General features: G+C 37.0%; 1 protein-coding gene across 3 annotated transcripts in view; it reads right to left on the bottom strand.

Moving 5' to 3' along the window:
* The window catches only part of THADA (THADA armadillo repeat containing), a 449,835-nt gene that overhangs the window by 327,969 nt on the left and 103,109 nt on the right, over positions 1–18,757 (bottom strand). For all 3 annotated transcript variants that reach the window (XM_056822946.1, XM_056823050.1, XM_056823006.1), the window contains 3 exons: positions 8,622–8,754; positions 6,045–6,158; positions 3,866–3,988 (listed from right to left, as the gene is read on the bottom strand). In XM_056822946.1, coding sequence (XP_056678924.1) covers positions 3,866–3,988; positions 6,045–6,158; positions 8,622–8,754 — 370 coding nt within the window. The remainder of the gene's footprint in view (positions 1–3,865; positions 3,989–6,044; positions 6,159–8,621; positions 8,755–18,757) is intronic.

The raw sequence follows: 18,757 nt of genomic DNA, 5'->3' as shown, positions 1-18,757 counted from the left end.
GCAATCATTCTTAAATATATGCATTAATGTCATTCCTAAAACACTCTTCTGAGCCACAATCTGAATTAGTCATTTTGCTAATTTTTAAGGTCTATAATTTAGTAAAAACAAGCAATTAAATGGAAAGCACAACAGCACTTTGCTTTAGGCAACAGAAGTATTTTAAAAAATGTTGTATAAATCAAATTTCTGAATACTGAATCATATTTTAAATACACTAGGAGATTTCATTACTTAAAGAAAGTGAAAAGGAAAATCTGTGGCAAAGACTTGTATAATATAAATAATCAACCTCTAATCTGGTTTATAAATGTCCATTTTAAAAGGTCTTGAAATAGGGCAATATACAAAAATAATTACATAAAAAACAAATTCAACAATGTATGGCAAACATTCTCATTCCCAGGTGGCCCCAACTGATGAAAATACTTGCAACTAGAACGACTATTTTCCTTATCGGTTTTTCCAATCTTTTTTTATATTGTTTCCATTTTTATTCTATGTCTGAATTTTTGCCTAACAATCCTCTACTTCTCTTCTTCATAGAATCTGCTGCTAAGAAGTGTTTCCATCTTCTATTCTAAAATCTCTAGTCTTGTGATGATAGGCTTGATGATTTCTTCTTAAAGAGCTAGAATTTGTCCTTATTTTGCTGGTAATTTTATTTAATTTAAAATTCTTCATTTATTTGAGGTCTGTTCTTAGCCATTTTTCTGATGACTTTTCTGCCCTGTCTGCTGTAAATATGATTCTCAACACCTTTCCCTTGTGAAGTCACAGTGTTGTCCTTATCCCCAAGATTCAGTTGTCTTCTAGGTTGGACAAGGTCTATGCTCCTCAAGGAGAAGAATTGGACTGTTGGGATACATTAAAGATTTTAAAAAGCTTCAGTAAATGAGCCTTATTTCTACATGTGCAGTCCAATGTCTCTGAACTCTAACCTCTGGCTCTTGGGACTTATTTTTTTAGTCCCTATTTCCATATTGCTCTTCCTAGAAGTCTCTGCAAATGCAATTCTCTACCTGTCTTTCATATGTCCTTCTTGGCTTCCTGTGCTATATTAAACAAGTTAGCAGTGAATTTCTGGGCTCTTTGCTTCTCCAAAATTTTATAATTTTATTTCTCCTACTCCACAAGCTTCATAGATGTTATTTTTTTTCTTCCTGAGCCTCAGACTGGTTTAATTCATGAGCTTCCACCTTCCCTGAGAGCAGGGTCCCAAGGATACTACCAAAAATGAACTCCCATAAGCAGCCATCTAAAAGGCCAGTAGCAGTCATGAATGAACCAGGACCCTTCCAGGACAATACGGTCCCTTTAGGAGCTAGGAGTGGGGAACAGGTCTGGAAACAGCAGTAGAGTGGGAGCTACTCAGGACACTGCCAGAATATTCAGTGCAAAAGTCAACGAAGAAGGCAACCATTGTGAGGAAAAGGGCTGCCCCAGCCGTACACTCTTTGCCAGAAGGAGGAAGGATAAAGGTACAACCCCTATGAGGAGCAAAGGGCCCAGAAGTTAATCATCAGTTATTTTTAATTGAAGAATTACCTTGGGAAAGGTTCTCCCTCTTTTCTTCTAACCATGCTGAGTTTGCTGCCTCTGGGGGCTCTTTCTTGGAGGTGGGATGCGGAGAATGACCTCTCTGTGACTTCTAGCATCATCCCAGGATTGGAAGGTTGAGGATTTTGTACATGCCGCTCTACCAAGCCTGACATGCTTTCCCCTCATCCTAGCTGCCTTCTGGAATCCCAAGCTCTCTCCAAAGCTTAGATCTAGTGCAACCTCCTTTTAAAGCCTTTTCTAGTTTCCCTCCCAAAAATTACTTTATATTTTTGAAAACATTCTATATTTTTTCTATATAATCTTTATATAACATATATTTGCCTATGAACATGTCATATGCCACTGGCATAGGGTAAGTTTCTTGAAAGCTTCTGTATTTATAGCCTCTCTGTCTTGATTAGGGTCTTCTTGCTCACAGGGAACTTTATTAAATGCCGACTGACTGATTCCAACTGGTAGTCTGTCCTTTTAGCCATCATTGCAATATGCTGGCTCATGGATGAAAGATAATTTATATGAAGTTGAGAAAAGGAAGAAAGTAGCCTGCCTAAATACAGGCTTTTCCCCTAGGGAAGCATTCAGTTATAAAGAAGACACAGGACAAATGAACTTATTTCCACTGCCATAAAAGAAACTGAGTGAGTCTGAATGCAAACTGATTTTCCTCCATTAATTTTTCTCTAATGTAAGTGATATGTGTCTTCTTTCACATTATGATGAACATGGAATATGTATTATATGATAACATATGTACAACCTATATCACATTACCTATTGCCTTGTGTAGGGAGGAGGAGGGGTCTGAGGAAGGAGAGAATATAAATTACAAAATATCAGAAAATAATTATTAAAAATTGTATCATGTAATCAGAACAAAAAATAAAAATTAAATTAAGTTAAAAAAAAAAGAAAGAATGAGCTTCTTTTCTACTCATCTCCTTTCAATCCACTTTTCTTTACTCAAATGCCTACAAACCTGGGTTGTCACCCCCTGAAGACCCTGTTATTATAAAATAAAACCAGATAGGCAGATAGTTTAGAAATGAGTTAACAACTCCTGTGTCAGTAAAATTTGGTAGCACTCTCCTTGCATTTCATATCCATGCTAATGGAGGGGAGGGGAGGGGAGAGGAGGGGAGGGGAGGGGAGGGGAGGGGAGGGGAGGGGAGGGGAGGGGAGGGGAGGGGAGGGGAGGAGAGGAGACATGATGTAGATGGAGCCAGCAAAGAAGAGGGAGAAATCATTGACAGATGAGTAGGAGACAAGCCAGGAGACAAGAGCATCATGAAAATCCAGAGAGGACAAAAGATCCAAGAGGAGATGATCAACAATTTAAATGTAGCAGAAAAATCAAGAAGGATAAGAACTGGGAAAGTATCAGATTGACAGATTGACAGAACTCAAAATGTATTATTAATAAATAACTACCAAAATTATTTAGTAATGATTAAAAGACAGAAAAACAAACTAATGGAATAAACTAGACAAAGATGAATCAGAAATAACTCTACTCAATAACCTAGTGCTCATCAACCCCCAAACCATAAATTATTATGGCTCAGTGGATCGTTAGACAGGCCTGGAGACAGGAGGTCCTAGGTTCAAATCTGGCCTCAGACGCTTCCTAGCTGTGTGACCCTGGGTAAGTCATTTCAGCCCAAATGCCTAGCCCTTACTACTTGCTCTTTTACCTTAGAACCAATACTTAGTATCAATCCTAAAACAGAAGGTAAAAGATGAAAAAGAAAGAAATGTTTTAAAAAGAATGGCTGAGAAAACTGAAAAACAATCTGGCAGAAATTAGGTGTAGGCTAGCATTTTAAACCACATTCCACAACAAATCAAAATGAAACCACGACATAAATATTAAAGATTAGAGCATAAAAAACTAAAAGTGAATTATAAAGCTTTCACTGCTAGAAGTAAAGTGCTAAGAAGATAAATTCTTCTTAGACACATTCCCCTGCTTCTTCATAGAATTGGTGGTCTTGGGTGTATAATGCTATATTTAATGTCAGACTTCATTTGCTATCTGAAATTTACTTTCTTCATTTTTTTGTGTTTTTTTTTAATTATAAGGGATGACTCTCTGGAAGGCATACAACAGAAAATGTAGATGATGTAGAAACAAAAGACCAATAAAATTCATATAAAAAACTAAAAGCTCAACCATGTAATCTGCTTTCCTAAGCCATCCACTACAACTCGGACAAAGTGTCTCTTCCCAGTACCCAATGAATATGCAGTCAATAAAAATCCACTCCGAGAGTAGCTTAATGAAAACATTGGAGAGACCACTTACCGCCCAGACAGGAGATGTAAAGCCCAGAATCGCAGCTTGGATTCCATCCGCAACATAAGGAATGATGTTTTCACCCAGTCGAGTATCTCTGAACAAAGCTCTAAGGATATTTAGAGCATGGACCTGGTACAATAATAGCCAAAAACAAAAACAAACAAACAAAAAACAAACCCAGAGCTGACAATGAAATTCTTTCATGCAACAGAACAAGACTTTGAAAAATGCAAAGACTTCAGACTAATAAATATAATTTTCAAATTGTCACTAAATGACTATCAATCTGCATGATGGAGGGCAGAATGGCTATTACTTATTATTTAAAACTGTGTTTTCAGAACCACTTATGGAAATAAGTGTGACTTGGGAAATTATTACTCCTAAAAGCCTTTATCAATAAATTAGAGAAAAAGAATAATGAATTTACTGAGCAACTCAAAAACTTAGAAAACAAACCAAGTAATATTTAAAAAAAGCAGAAAAACAGACATGTTGAAAATCAAATAAAAACACAAAAAAGTAAACAAAAATACTATTCAAGTGTTCAATAAAACTGCTGGGTTTTTTAAAAATCCCAACAGACAAAATAGTATATTATTTGATTTTTTAAAAAAGAGAATGTAAAGTCAAATTACCAAAAATAAAATATGAAAAGGGGGATAACAATAAATGAGAGGAAATAAAGAAAATTATTGGAAACTATTATATAAAAATATGCAAACTAGAAATACAAATGAAAAAGTTGAATATTTACAAATACATAAAATACCCAAACTACCAGGATAGTATAAGGAGAATTTAAATAACTTAATCTCTTACAGAAAGAAAACTCATTCGAAAAGAGAATCAATACTTTTCTTTTTTTTATTTTCAGTATAAATGGTTTATAAACTGCCTGCCCAAAGGACCATTTATTTTGAAAGGCATTCATTTAAATAAACATTAGAGAACATTTCAACCTCAAATACCCAAGAGCTGCTAAATCTATGGTCAACAAATAAAACAAAAAGGAAACTGATGGTATGTAAAATGTGATACTTTTATATCTCCCAGTGAAATGTTATTGTCCACTTCAAAAGCCTCCTCTGGGGGTAGGTAGATGGCTCAGTGGATAGAGAGGCAGGCCCAAAGATGAGAGGTCCTAGGTTCAAATGTGACTTCAGATACTTGCCAGCTGTGTGACCCTGGACGAGTCACTTAACCCCCATTGCCTAGTCCATACTGATCTTCTGCCTTGGAATCAATACACAGTATTGATGCTAAGACAGAAGTAAGGTTTTAAAATAAAAAAAAAATCTTGTCTCTAACAAACAATTTTGCATCCTCTTTAAGAAGTTCCTGCATTCTTAGATATCCTTTCATGTGTATCTGCCATCTCTCCCCAGCTAGGCTATATGCTCTATTAGGACATGGCACGGACTAGGCTTGAGAATTCTCATCCTGCCTAATACAGTGTATTGGCATAAGAACTTGGCAAATTCCTGTTGGTTGGTTTAATAAGTGAACCCTACCTTTATGGAATAAAATTTCTAGAGGTTTGAAATAAACTCATAGTAAAATGAAAAAGATGAGGTTTCTCCATCTGTAAAAGACTGGGTGGCAACTTTATATTTTAGAAAAGTTTCACTGATCCATGCAATCAAATATGCTCCAGTGGTGGATACACGCATAAGAAATTCTTAAGTGTCATATCAGAGTCATTTTATATCTATAAATCTACAACAAACATATCTGAGTATACATATGTGTGTATACATATTTGCACATTTATGTAAAAAAATACACACACACATATAGCTATACACACACATATGACTGCCCTTGATATTTTTATTTCTCTCTCTCTCTCTCTCTCTCTCTCTCTCTGTCTCTCTCTCAGGGGTAATCATTATTGCACACAAAATCTTCTTTAACAAAAATAGGATATTTTTCACCACAACTTGCAAATAGCTTCTAGTAGAGACAATAGAAAGGCACAAAAGTATTGCTTAAGACATATTTTAGGGGAGTGAGGAATAATCAACAAAAACAAAATCCAAATGGTTTTGATTATCTGTCTCGTCCCGGACTCCTCCAGCTAATGCAGATTCACTCAAAGGAGAGTTCCTCTAAGTTTCGTTTTGCTCTGAAGACAAAAACAGTTTCCCGGTAAGATGTTGAGGGAGTATGTTTTAATTATTACCTGTGGGACTGAACTCTGTGAGTCACTTGAAGGTACAGCCAAAGAGATCAATTCTTTCATTGTTATCTTCAATAAATCCATCCTGCCTTTCTTTGGCTCTGAAGCCAGTAACGCCTGTGGGAAAACAGGACAGATATTAACAGGCCTCGATTACTCTCCCTTATTTACACACACCCCTTTTCCCCATTCAAAATTTCCTGTGTTCATTTATATTGGTTTGCTGTCACAAGGAACAACCATGCAACTTGTCTGTTTATAATTGTTTGTGTGAATCATCCCTGAGCCAGTGGAAGTAAATTTTTTTTAAAAGGGTAAAATGTACTGCACTAGGAGCCAGGACCTTTAGACAAGCTTAGCTACATGACTGAGCTATCTATCCCTTTAACCTTTTTAGTCCTCAATCTCTTCATCTGTAAAATGATGATACATATCTAGGTAAAATCTAATATACCTTCTTGCTCTAAAAATTCTAAGATGCCAGAGAAATGGTTCGTATCAATTACTTGCTGATGATCTATAATTTCATAATTGATCCTAAATCCAAAATAGAAAACTGAATATCCAATACTATAACAAGGCTCTTTGACAAGAACCATCTCCTTCAAGTGGAGAACCAGGAATAAAATTCCCTGTAAAAAGAGTTTTTGGCCTCTGAAAAATACTATTGATAGGCTAATATAAAACTTTTTTTTTAGTTACAGAGAAGAAAACTGAGGAGTTAGGATTCAAATTAATTTAACAAGCATTGATGAAGCCCCTATGATATGCTACATGCAGGAGATCCAACCAAACCCTAGAGTGCCTTCTGGCAACGAGGTGATGCAGTGGCTAGAGTGCCATCTTCTTCCTCAGTTCAAATCTGGTCTCTGACCCTTACTAGCTGTGTGACCCTGAGCAAGTCACTTAATCCTGTTTGCCTCAGTTTCCTTGCCTGTAAAATGAGCTGGAGAAGGAAATAGCAAACCACTTCAGTATTTCTGCCAAGAAAACCCCAAACAGGATCACAAAAAATAGAGCATGAAGGGAAAAAATTCTACAACAAAAAAGTCTCTACTATCTAGAATTTACATTCTAATGAGGGCTGGGGGATCGCTAGAAACAATATGTAAACATATATATATCAAAGGCCAATAGAGAGAAATTTTTAAAAATCAAGTCAGTCCCTTCTCTTAAGGAGCTCACGATCATTTAATATTGGTGGGGGCACACGGGTCACATCATACAATGAGATACTCTCTTTGCCTTCACATCTGTATTCAGGCCCATGTGAGGCCCTGACATTGCTACAGGATGTATCACATTGAGGAGAAAGAACAGTGGCCCAGGAGAGGCCAACACAGATTTGATTTATGAAGGTTACCGGCATTAGCCCAGTGCAACTATACAGCTCTGACCTCTGTGTCAAGTCAACATCCTCCTTTCTTTTAAGCATAATGAATCCTTTCTTTGGCATAAGGTGTCTGTTGGAACTCAGTCGCTGTGCAAGGAGCCAAAGAGAAGAATGTAGGGAGAAGCAAGTCATTTCATTCCTTAAGAATTTTCCCATATTTTTAATCTTGCCTTCATTTTTTAATTTTTTTTTCCCTAACACAGTTCCATTAAACACTCAGAAAAGAATTTGGCTAAAGAGTATATTCAGTAAAAAAATAAAATTTAAAAAAACTGGTTAAATATGAATTGATGCAAAGTGAAGTAAGAAGACCTGGGAGATCACTGTGCAAAGCAACGACAATATTGTAATGATGATCAACTATGAAAGATGTGGCTTCTCTAATCAATACAATGATCTGAGGCAATTCTAAAGGAATCATGATAAAAAATGCTACCCACCTCTAGAGAGAGAACTGATGAACTCTGAGTGGAAAGTGAAATATAATTTTTTCACATTAAAATTGTTTTCTTGCTTTTTAAAAAATATGGCTAGTATGGAAATGTATTTTGCATCATGATTTCACATATTGCTTGCCTTTTCAGTGGGGAGGAGAAGTGTGAGAATGAGGGGGGGAGAGAATTTGGAACTCAGAATTTAAAAAGAAAAGAATGTTAAAAACAATATATTTTTTTAAAAGTAAAAAAACAATTGTTTTAAGTATATTCAGTGCCAGGGTTTCCTTTTGGCTTGCTGGATGAACTCTCCTTGGTTCCCAGCTTCTTCCTTCTCTCTCCAAGCCCAGGAACGCAGGAACAGCCTGCTTTCCCTAATACCCTGCATTCTGGTATCATTTCCTAACAATACCAGCATCTGTACTTTCTGAAAAGGAGCTAGAGGAAAAAATGCAAGATGGCTCCATCTGAAACACTAGGGCAGTTATAGTTTCCAGCTGAACCCAGACAGGGATTTGGACCATGTATCATTATTCACTGACATCTCAAAAAATTGACTTGTCAGAGGAACAGAGTTTCCATACAGTAAATCAACACACACACGGAGGAAATTGGCAGAGAAATCAGTATCGGTTCATTGACACAGTGAAAAGCAGGGGCCATCAAAGGGTTGGAGTTGCAGGTGATAAAAGGATTTTACTCCACCAAATCGGATGCCCTAAGTGACAGGACAAGACATGGTCTCTTAGCTACCTGGATATAGAAAGGAATCCCAGCACTGCGTCTTGTTGCACAGAGTTTAGAAGAAGGATTGCTGGACTTAATTTCTTCCAAGACGTCCCGCAACCACTGTTCTGGTAGCCTGTGCAGGCACTCATTGGGGCACCTAAGGAATGGAAAGAAGCAAATACTTGAATTTGGAGTTACCACATCTAAAGCAAAAGCATATAAAATAGCAAATATAACAGTTAGAAGGGCAGCTTGGGGCACAGTGGATAGAGCACCAAGGCAAGAGTCAGGAGGACATTTGCTAGCCATGTGACCCTGGAGAAGTCACTTAATTTCATTTGCCTCAGTTTCTTCATCTGTAAAAATGAGCTGGAGAAGGAAATGGCAAACCATTCCAGTATCTTTGCCAAGAAAACTCCAAATAGGATTATGAAGATCTGGACAAGACTGAACAACAACAGTTAGAAAAGAATACACATTCTCTAAACACTTTTCAGGAAGAGAAATTTCCCCATAAAAATGTGCAAGTATATTTCTCCTGTTTTACATTTCTCACTTTGTTACTTATTCACCTATACATATACATATATAGTCCAGTGAGGGAGAAAAATTTTAAGGGACATGTATTTTTTTAAAAATCACATGGATTCAAAAGGCAGAAAACCTGCCTTTCCCCAATTTGGCAACCTTTGCAACTTTATCTGGCATCCAAAAATCAATGCATTCTAATTAATGGTAATAATTTAACAATAATAGCTAGTGTTTATGTATTGCTTTAGTATTTGCAAAGCTTATAAATAGCTTATAAATATTAATTTATTTTATCATCACAACAACCCTAGAAGGTAGGTACTATTATTATCCCTATTTTACAAATAAGAAAACTGAGGCAGAAAGCAGTTAAGTGATTTGTCTCAAATCATACAGCTAATCTGAGGGTAGATTTGAACTAAGGTCTTCCTGACTATCCACCTATGGCTCTATTCATCGTGCTATCTCACTGCCAAAATTTAAGACAGGCTCTCATAGTTCTTCTATCCTAAAGGATAAGTGTTATATTTCTCTCAACATTTTCTCCCTTCACAATTTCAATGAGTCCAAAGCTTCATAATTAATACACAGAAAACTTCTAAATCTCTCTCTCCAGCCTGGAACTTTTTTACAAGCTTCGAGTTTATATCGTCAACAATCTATGGCATTTCTGCCTATATTGATTATAACTTTCCATCTTTCCCTCTTAAAATCCCTTTACATTATCCCTATTCTCTCTTCCTTTACTTTGGTCTCTGATAAACTTCCCCTCGCCAAGACCCATCCCTTTACATTTATATTTGATCCCATCCCTTCCTATCTTTTCCAGCAGACTGCCCCCAATCACTCCCTCTCTTCTCTCTCTAATCTTCAATCTCTCCCTCTCTACTAGAGTTCCTTCCTTGCTGCCTACAAACATACCCTACCCTAAATGCCACCATTCTAAAAAAAAACACATACACACACACAAAACTCTTACTGTGCTCTATTAGCCCCTCAAGCTCTCATCCCATATCTCACCTCCCCTTCTTGGCCAAACTCTTAAAAAAAAAAAAAAGCAACTGTCTATACTCTATATTTACTCTGCGCTCATCTTCCTGGGGGCTACATTCTGTGATTTAGCTGCCAGTCTCTTCGGTCAACGGAAATTGCTCTCCAGTTACCAATAATCTGTTCATTGATAATTCAAATGGCATTTCCTCAACCCTCGTCCTTTTTAATCTCTCTGCAGCATTTGATATTGTTGACCACCTTCTCTTACTTATTTTTGTCTGCTTGGTTTTTCAAGATACTGCTCTCTTGGTTCTTTCTCTTATCTAATCAACCGATCATTGTCAGTCTCCCTTAGAGATTATAATATAGGATGGGATAGGTTATAATCAGGAAGCAAAAAAGTATAAAGAAGAAAGAGAGAATCATGGGATAGGGACACAGTTCCCAGGATGAATTCTTTTCTTTCTTAAACTATTTTGCTTCCTGATTCTATTAACTATGGGTTTAATTATCATTTCCATCTACATTGTTATAATCATTATGAATTATTTTCCTAATAATGTTATTATATAATATATATTGGTATTATATAATATATGTAATATAATATATAATGCCTAATTATTATAATTATCATAATCATACAATTATATGTTATTTGCATATATTTTATTTATAATTATAATAATTAAAAATAATACATTTTATATATGTAATATTCTATACGATTACACTTTGTATTTGTTAAGAGAAATCTTCCCATGCTTCTCTAATTTCATCATATTTATTATTTCTTATAATGTGGTAATATTCCATTATATTCTTGTCCTACACTTTGTTTAAACATTCCTCCAACAACAGGCATGATAGATAGGCATCATAGCTCACAGATCTACACAGAGAGCCCTAGTCTTTCTACCCAGCTCTAGTCAAGCATTTTCTAACTGCCCAATGGAGATTTTTTAAATGTACCATAGCCATTTCAACCTAATTATCTTCTAAACAAAATTGCTCTCTTTCCCCTTAAACCTATCCCTCTCCTGAATCTTGTTATTTCTGTCTCGGGTATCACCCTTCTTCCAGTCATTCAGGTTCCCTTGGGATTATCCTTGACTCCCCGAATTCCATGGCATAAGTTGTTAAATCTTGTCATCCTGACCTCTATCCATCTCTCCCACCCATCCTCTTCTTCTTACTCCGGTTCAAGCCCCCACTTCTCACTTGGATGACTGCAAGGGTCTCCTGATTGAACTACTCCACGTCTCTCCCCTTTCCAAATCATCCTCTGCATCTCCCAAAATAATGTTTCCAGATCTCAGATCTGATAACATCAATACTCAAAAACCTCTTTTAGCTTCCTCCTGAATAAGGATAAAACACTAACTCCTCTTTGGATGCTTGAAGGGCTTCAGAATCTGGCGCCACCCTACATTTCTGACCTCACTCTCTATTACTCCTCGTGGTCCATCCAGTCTGATTTGGCTGTTCCTTATTCACATCATTCCTTCTCTCCTCTCAGAGTCTTTATGCTGCCTCCCCTGCTTGGAACACCCTCCCACCATGCCTATACCTCTCAGAACCTCTTGTTTACTTTAAAATTCTATTCAAAAGCCATCATCCACAGGAAGCCTGTCTCTCTTCTCCCCCCAACTGCTTTGTATTTATTTTGTGTTTATCTACTATGTACTCATGGGTCAGGAGGGCCTGGATTCAAATCTGACTTCAGACACTTTCTGGCTGGGTGACCTAAGACATTCTACTTAACCCCCATTGCCTAGCCCATGCTTCTATCTTCTATCTCAGAACTGACACCAAGACAGAAGGTAAGGATTTAAAATTAAAAAAAATAAAAATAAAAATAAAAATAAATAAAAAGGTAAGGATTAAAATAACAATTAATTATGTGTAAATAAATGCATGAAGTGCAGAGAAGGACCATTAAAAAAATAATCCAAGGAAAATATTCTACACAAAGAAAGATGGTAATATTTTTCTAATTTGTGGTGAAAATCAGAAACTCCTTCAGGAATGTAAATTCAGTTTCTGAACAGAAATAATTCCAAACAATTGGAAGCTGCTTTCGTAGCTCATACAACATAAGTCAATATACAATAACTAAAAATTATAAAGCACTTAAAAAAGAATTGCCATTACAAAAAACCTGAGAAGTTGGCTGTGTAAGCAGCTAAGGCTAGGAGAGCTTAGTAAGTAGTACACAGTTAGTGTCAAAAACAGGAGTTGAACCCAAGTCAACTGTTCTTTCTCCACATTATTAAGCGATACCATTTAAGAGAAAGTACAGTATTTTTTCAAGTTTGACATGGGCATTTAAGATGCTATCTCAGTCATGAAAAATGACCCTTAAATTTCCCTGAAACCTATCTGATTTTTTAAAGCTTGTTTTAACTACGGCTTCCACAAAACCAGCCATCCAAAGGATGAAATATGATAATTTGTAGACTGTTGTTATTTCCTCCTACCCTGTCTCATTATCCTCTGTCTTACTGATCCAGGGTCTCAACTGTATTCTTCCGACAATACAGTATTCATTTGTGGTTAAATAAAACTTATCCCTGTGAGTAAACCCTTTATGATGGCACTAAGCCCTAAAATTAATACTTCTGTCAAAATTACAGTAAGAGCCAAGGCAAAGGGCTTTGGAGGAGGGATGGAACTTTTTGCTCTGTGATCCTGCTGTCTGAACACAGTCCACCAAGAAGACCCAGAATTGAACTCTTTTGTCACCTTTCAAAAGCCATTCCTTCTTTTCAGTGGATGGAGAGACAGGCCTAGAGACTAGAAGTCCTGGGTTCAAATCTGACCTCAGACACTGACCCTGGGCAAGTCATTTAATTCACACCTCCTTTATGTATTGCAGAAGTTTGTCTGCATTTGGCTTATGAGAGGGCCTGGGTTTGAATTCCAACTTATTATCTAAGTGAACTTGGGCAAATCACTTAGTTCTTGGAGACTCAATTTCCCCTGCTGTCAAGTGAGGGAGTGGGCCTAGATTAAGGGCCTGTCTACGTGGGCCTGATCCCATCTGTTTTTATAAAATCCAAACCAAGAATGATTTCCACGCTTTTAAATAAAATTTTATTATATTCTCAAAATGCAAAAAAAAAAAACACTCAGATCCTTGGCCTTATAAAGACTGAGATGAGGCTACTGAGCTGGAATTGGCTGATCCCTAAAAGATCAGAATGTCTTCTAGATCTGTATCCTAAGGCCCTTGAATTTTGATTAAAGCAAGGCCTTCCTCCACAGAAGAGCCTCTCTGATGACTCAGAAGCCAGCTATTGAGCATGCAGGTCTGCCCAACCAAAGTGAAGAGCAATTCCCTCTCCAAGCCATCCCTCAAGTGATTCATGAGCTGGTGATGTGGCAATAGAGCCCTGGACCTCTGCCCTCCTCCTATACTTCCTCCCTCACCAGCCTTTCATGTACTTTAGCATCTACTGGTACCTTTCTCAATAGAAAGGCAGGAGAAAAATGGAAGAGTGAAGACCAAGGCCAGGCTATGCCACCATGTTTTAACAGGCCTGGATAAGGGCTGGGCTTGAATAGGGAAGAGGCCTGAGACGATCAGTGAATAATCATCAGAATCTCTGTAGATTTCATATGTTTGTTTGCATTCAAAGAATCCTCGGTGACCACAGACATACCAGGCATACAGAAAATAGCCAGAAGCTTTCTTTGTATCCTCAGTGTTTGGCACTGTGCCTGGCACAGGATAGGTGCTTAATAAATGCTTGTTGACTGATTGTTTTTGGGGGGAGGAGCTTAATCCTATAGTTGTTAGGGTAGGAAAAGGAAAAGAGGGACAAGAGAAAAGGAAGACATTTTTCTGTTCCTCCCCCATCGCTTTTCTTAAATTTTTATTTTTATTTTTATTTTATATTCTTATATTTATTTTATTATATATAACATATATATGCTATATTTATATTCTCATATTTTATTCTTAAATTTTATTAATTTTTAAATTTTAATTTAATCTCTCTAAACTGATATATGATTACGCTCTTACAGGAAGGGTTCAAAAAAGACCACTAAAGGGGGCAGCTGGGTAGCTCAGTGGATTGAGAGCCAGGCCTAGAGACAGGAGGTCCTAGGTTCAAATCTGGCCTCAGACACTTCCCAGCTGTGTGACCCTGGGCAAGTCACTTGACCCCCATTGCCTAGCCCTTACCACTCTTTCTTCCTTGGAGCCAATACACAGTATTGACTCCAAGACGGAAGGTAAGGGTTTAAAAAAAAAAAAGACCACTAAAACTTGTTACTGGAGGTAGCTAGGGGGCTCAGTGGATTGAGAGCCAGGCCTAGAGACTAGAAGTCCTGGGTTCAAATTTGACCTCAGACACTTCCTAGCTATGTGACCCTGGGCAAGTCATTTAATTCCCACCCCCTAGCCCTTACCACTCTTCTGTCTTGGAACCAATACTCAGTACTGATTCTAAGACAGAAAAGTAAAGGTTTAAAAAAAAAACAAACTTGTTACCAACATAGCTTTTGCTTATTGTAGGAATAATGATGTTTATTATCTTTGTTTCTTGGACAGACATGAATTCTAACAAATTCAGCAAAATTTCTTTTCTTTTTTTTCATTGGTGGGGCAAAGAGCACAGCAGTCACTCAGGGGCCCAATCTCACTAAGGATCATTAGTAAAACTTTGACCTGTTCCATTTCCACCCTGGCCAATCCATTTCTCCCTGGGCAGTCTGGCATCCCTCTTGCTCCTGTGTGGGCTTTGGCTCTCCTAAACTCAAGCAATCCACCAGCCTCCGTCTCCCCTGCAGCAAGGATTATAGGTGTGTTCCATCAAGTGGAGCTCTCAGTGAATTTTAAAAGAGAGGCAGGCAGGGTTAGGATTAAAGGAAGGCATGACATCAACCCCCTGCTCAAGCATTTTTCATGGTTCCCAGATGCCTGTGGGAATACGGAGGAAGGATGAATCTAGGTTTGCCTCCCTCCTCTGACACTTGCTAGCTAACTGGCCATAGAGTTAACCTCTCTTGGACATTCTTCATCGACAAAATGGGGATGACAGTACCTGCAGAGCCTGACCCAAGAAAGGGTCAGTAAGCCCACTAAAAGTTGCTAGCATTTGCTTGCTCTGGGAGTATAACGACAAACCCCTTGAAAAAGTATGATAAAAGAGATGTGGGGGCACCGAGCGTGGGGAAGGAAGGCCAAAACGTCTTCCTATTCCTTTTCCAGGGATTGTCTTGAGAATTTAATTAAATCATGCATATTAAGTGCTTTGCAAACCTTTACATGCCATATAAACGTCAGCGACTATTGAGTCAGACCTTCTCTCCGTGCCTTTTTCACCCCATTCTAACTCAAACACGTCTAGCAATCACCCACACATACGCTCCAGCCAAGCTAACCTCAATACATCTTATACACACGATGTTTAAATTATGCCAAACTCCAAGCCTTTTTGTGCATGGATCCCCAATCTGCAATCTTCTCCATGTCTCTCTACATATCCAAATCTAAGTCATCCGTCAGCTCCCCCTGTGACCTTTCTTTCTATTGCTATAGTTCATACAGATTCTTCCCTATTCTGAAATTGTTTTACATGAAAAAAAAATCATTAGAACACATGTTAACACTTAATTGTCATCTAATCAAATGATTTAACATATTCAAGTACTTTGGTTATATAATATATGCAATTAACTGGTTTTTATGCCTATTAAGTTTTATTTCACCAACTACACTGTGAAACCCATAAGAAAAGATGTTGTGCTTTGTTCCTCTTTGCAACCACCCTCTTCCTCAATCTTGCTTTTCCTACCCACATTTTTAGAATAATGCTGAGAACCCAGGAGGCATTCTAAAAATAATTGTTGAACTCTGTCTATACCTATAACCATGGTGGTATCCTGCACACAGGTCTGGGCATCAAAGAGCTGGCTCCCATCCTAGATTTCCCTGCTCCTGGATCCACATCCAGTTATCCAACAAGAATAAATCTCAAAACAATTACTGCTTATATACTTGGCAGCTGCCGCTTTAACTAGTTGACCTAGGTTGCTCCACTTAAATATTTTCAAGGGTTGAAACCTAGCTCACAGTTAATTTAAGGAAATTTGGGAATAAGCTCTGTGAGAATGTTCAAGAATGGAAAACGTCAATAAAATGAAGGGATGTCTAATGATAAGCTATACTAGAAAATAAAATTTATCTACTAGTCCTAATAATGACATTAGGATTAGATATCAAGAAAAGGAATAGTCAGAATTAGATTCATTAATATTTGGAGCATATTTCATGAAGGCTCCTATACCCAGTCACATATATGGCCCAATCTTTAAACTTTTCTTTTTGAAGTCGTGGGTGTCTGACACATATTTATTGAATAAAGAACTAATAAGAATGGATCACTGGCATGGATAACAACAGCAATTCATATTTAATTATTTGTAAGGCTTTATAGTTTACAACATGCTTTTCTTATAACAAATTGATGGAGGATAATACAATTATGATCCCTGTTTTACCAAAGAGAGGAAATGAACAAAATACTGAAACGAGATAATTTTTAAAATTAACTTTGCTACAGATTGAAACATAGAATATATATATATATAAATGCCTAATTTTGTTTGCTCATATTAGTATTAAAAAGTGTTTCTATTTCCTAAGCACATGTTGACTAGGATGTGGGTAGAGTGGAAGAGGAAGAGCGTAGTAGGGAGGAGAGTATGCTAGGAGGTATGGGAAAGAGAGCCTGGGAACTTAAAATCTCCTACAGATAATCCATTCAGGAGATAATCCACATGTGAATTGCCTAGGGATGACTATAGTCTGATTGATGTTTGGAGGTACATCAATTCCTTCAGGAAATTTGGTATATTTAATACACTGCTTTCTTAAGTTCCTGGAAGTCTTTATTAGTCTGATTATTAGCTTAAGAAAAACAACAGAACTGTAATCAATGACATTTATAGAATTAAGCATGATAAAAACCAATATTCAAATAAATATTTCAGAGTCTGAATGTAGACTGAAGCATAGTATTCTTCATTTTATTTCCTCCATAAATCTTTCTGTAGTGTAAGTGATAGGTGTCTTCTTTCACATAATGATGAGCATAGAAATATGCATTGCATAACAACACATGTACAACCTGTATCATATTATCTATCTGCCATCTTGGGGAGAGGGGAGATGTGAGAGGGAGGAAGAGAACATGAATCACAAAATGATTATTAAAAACGTATCAATATGTAATCTGGGATAAAAGACTAAATGGAAAAATAATAAAGAAAAGAAAGAAAAAAATAAAGAAAAAAAGACTAAATGGAAAAATAATAAAGAAAAAAGAAAAAAAGTAGTTGAAATAAAAAAAAAATTTTTTTGTTTTTGTTGGAAAAAAAATTCCTCATACAGTTTAATGATATAAATACCAAGGCCCCCACTTGCACTTGTGCCTTTGTTCAGGTTTCCCCACAAAGATCACCAAAAGAAAAAATAGCATCTATTGATGCTTTAGTTCACTACTTACTGAGCTATTTATTTCATTGACTTCATAATAAGCTCCTAACATTATCAAAGAAGTAATATAAGGCTTAATAATTAGTATTTCTGAAAAAAAAATCCCAGAAACCAGCAGCTATCCAGGACAACTCATTTTCCCAAAAGAAAAACCAACCAGAACACCCCTAATGAATAGTCATATAGACTTCATAAAGACTTCCTGAAAAGGGGAACCCACTAACTTCTAAAATAGTCCACTTCACACTGAGGTAGCTCTAACTGTTTTCCTGTCATCAAGACTAAATTTGGGGGCAACGAGGTGGCTAGGTGGATAGAGAGCCAGGCCTGGAGATGGAAGTCCTGGGTTCAAATATGACCTCAGCCAGTTCCTAGCTGTGTGACCCTCAGCAAGTCACAACCACAATTGTCTAGTCCTAACCATTCTTCTACTTTGGAACCAATACTTAGTTTCAATTCTAAGGTAAAGGTTTAAAAAAACAACAACAACCAGTAAATTTTCTGCTTTGAAACTTCCATCTTGGTGTTCCTGGTGCTGTCTTCTGGGTTTCTTTTAGATTTCATATTAGAAATAACCTCACCCCTGTGATCTCTTCCTCTGACTGGATGGTGCCTTCCAAAATTTACATTTTAAGGAGGATGTCCAGGCCAGTCAGGTCTTTATTCCTATGAAGGCTGCACTACTGACTCTTAGCCTTCACTACCATGCTCCTGCATAGGTACCCTCTTTGGGACCTTCTTTTCTGTCTCTTTTCTGTTCCATTTATTTGCTGCCTTCCTCTATGAGAATGTAAACTCCTTGAAATCTGAGATTTTTTTTCCTGTAATTAAAAACAACTAACCTGAGAAACATGTCAAAAAGAGATCATTTAAGAATAATTGCAACCCCTGACAACCATGATTTTTAAAAGAATCTGACTATTATATTTCAAGAAAGCATAAATGACAACTACTCAGATATAATAGAAACAGAAGACAAAGAGTGACGCTAGAAAGAATACACCAATCACCTCCTGAAAGAAACTTCAAAAGAAAAATTCTAAAGAATAGCATTACTAAAAAATCACAAGCTCCTTTCTCAAAAAAAAAATACTGCAAGAATACAGAAAGGAATAGTTCAACTTTC

The sequence above is a fragment of the Monodelphis domestica genome, chromosome 1 (genome assembly GCF_027887165.1).
Source record: "Monodelphis domestica isolate mMonDom1 chromosome 1, mMonDom1.pri, whole genome shotgun sequence".
In the NCBI taxonomy this organism is placed as follows: Eukaryota; Metazoa; Chordata; class Mammalia; order Didelphimorphia; family Didelphidae; genus Monodelphis; species Monodelphis domestica.
The sequence above is the reverse complement of the archived record's forward strand: the minus strand, read 5'-3'. Positions and strand labels throughout refer to the sequence as shown.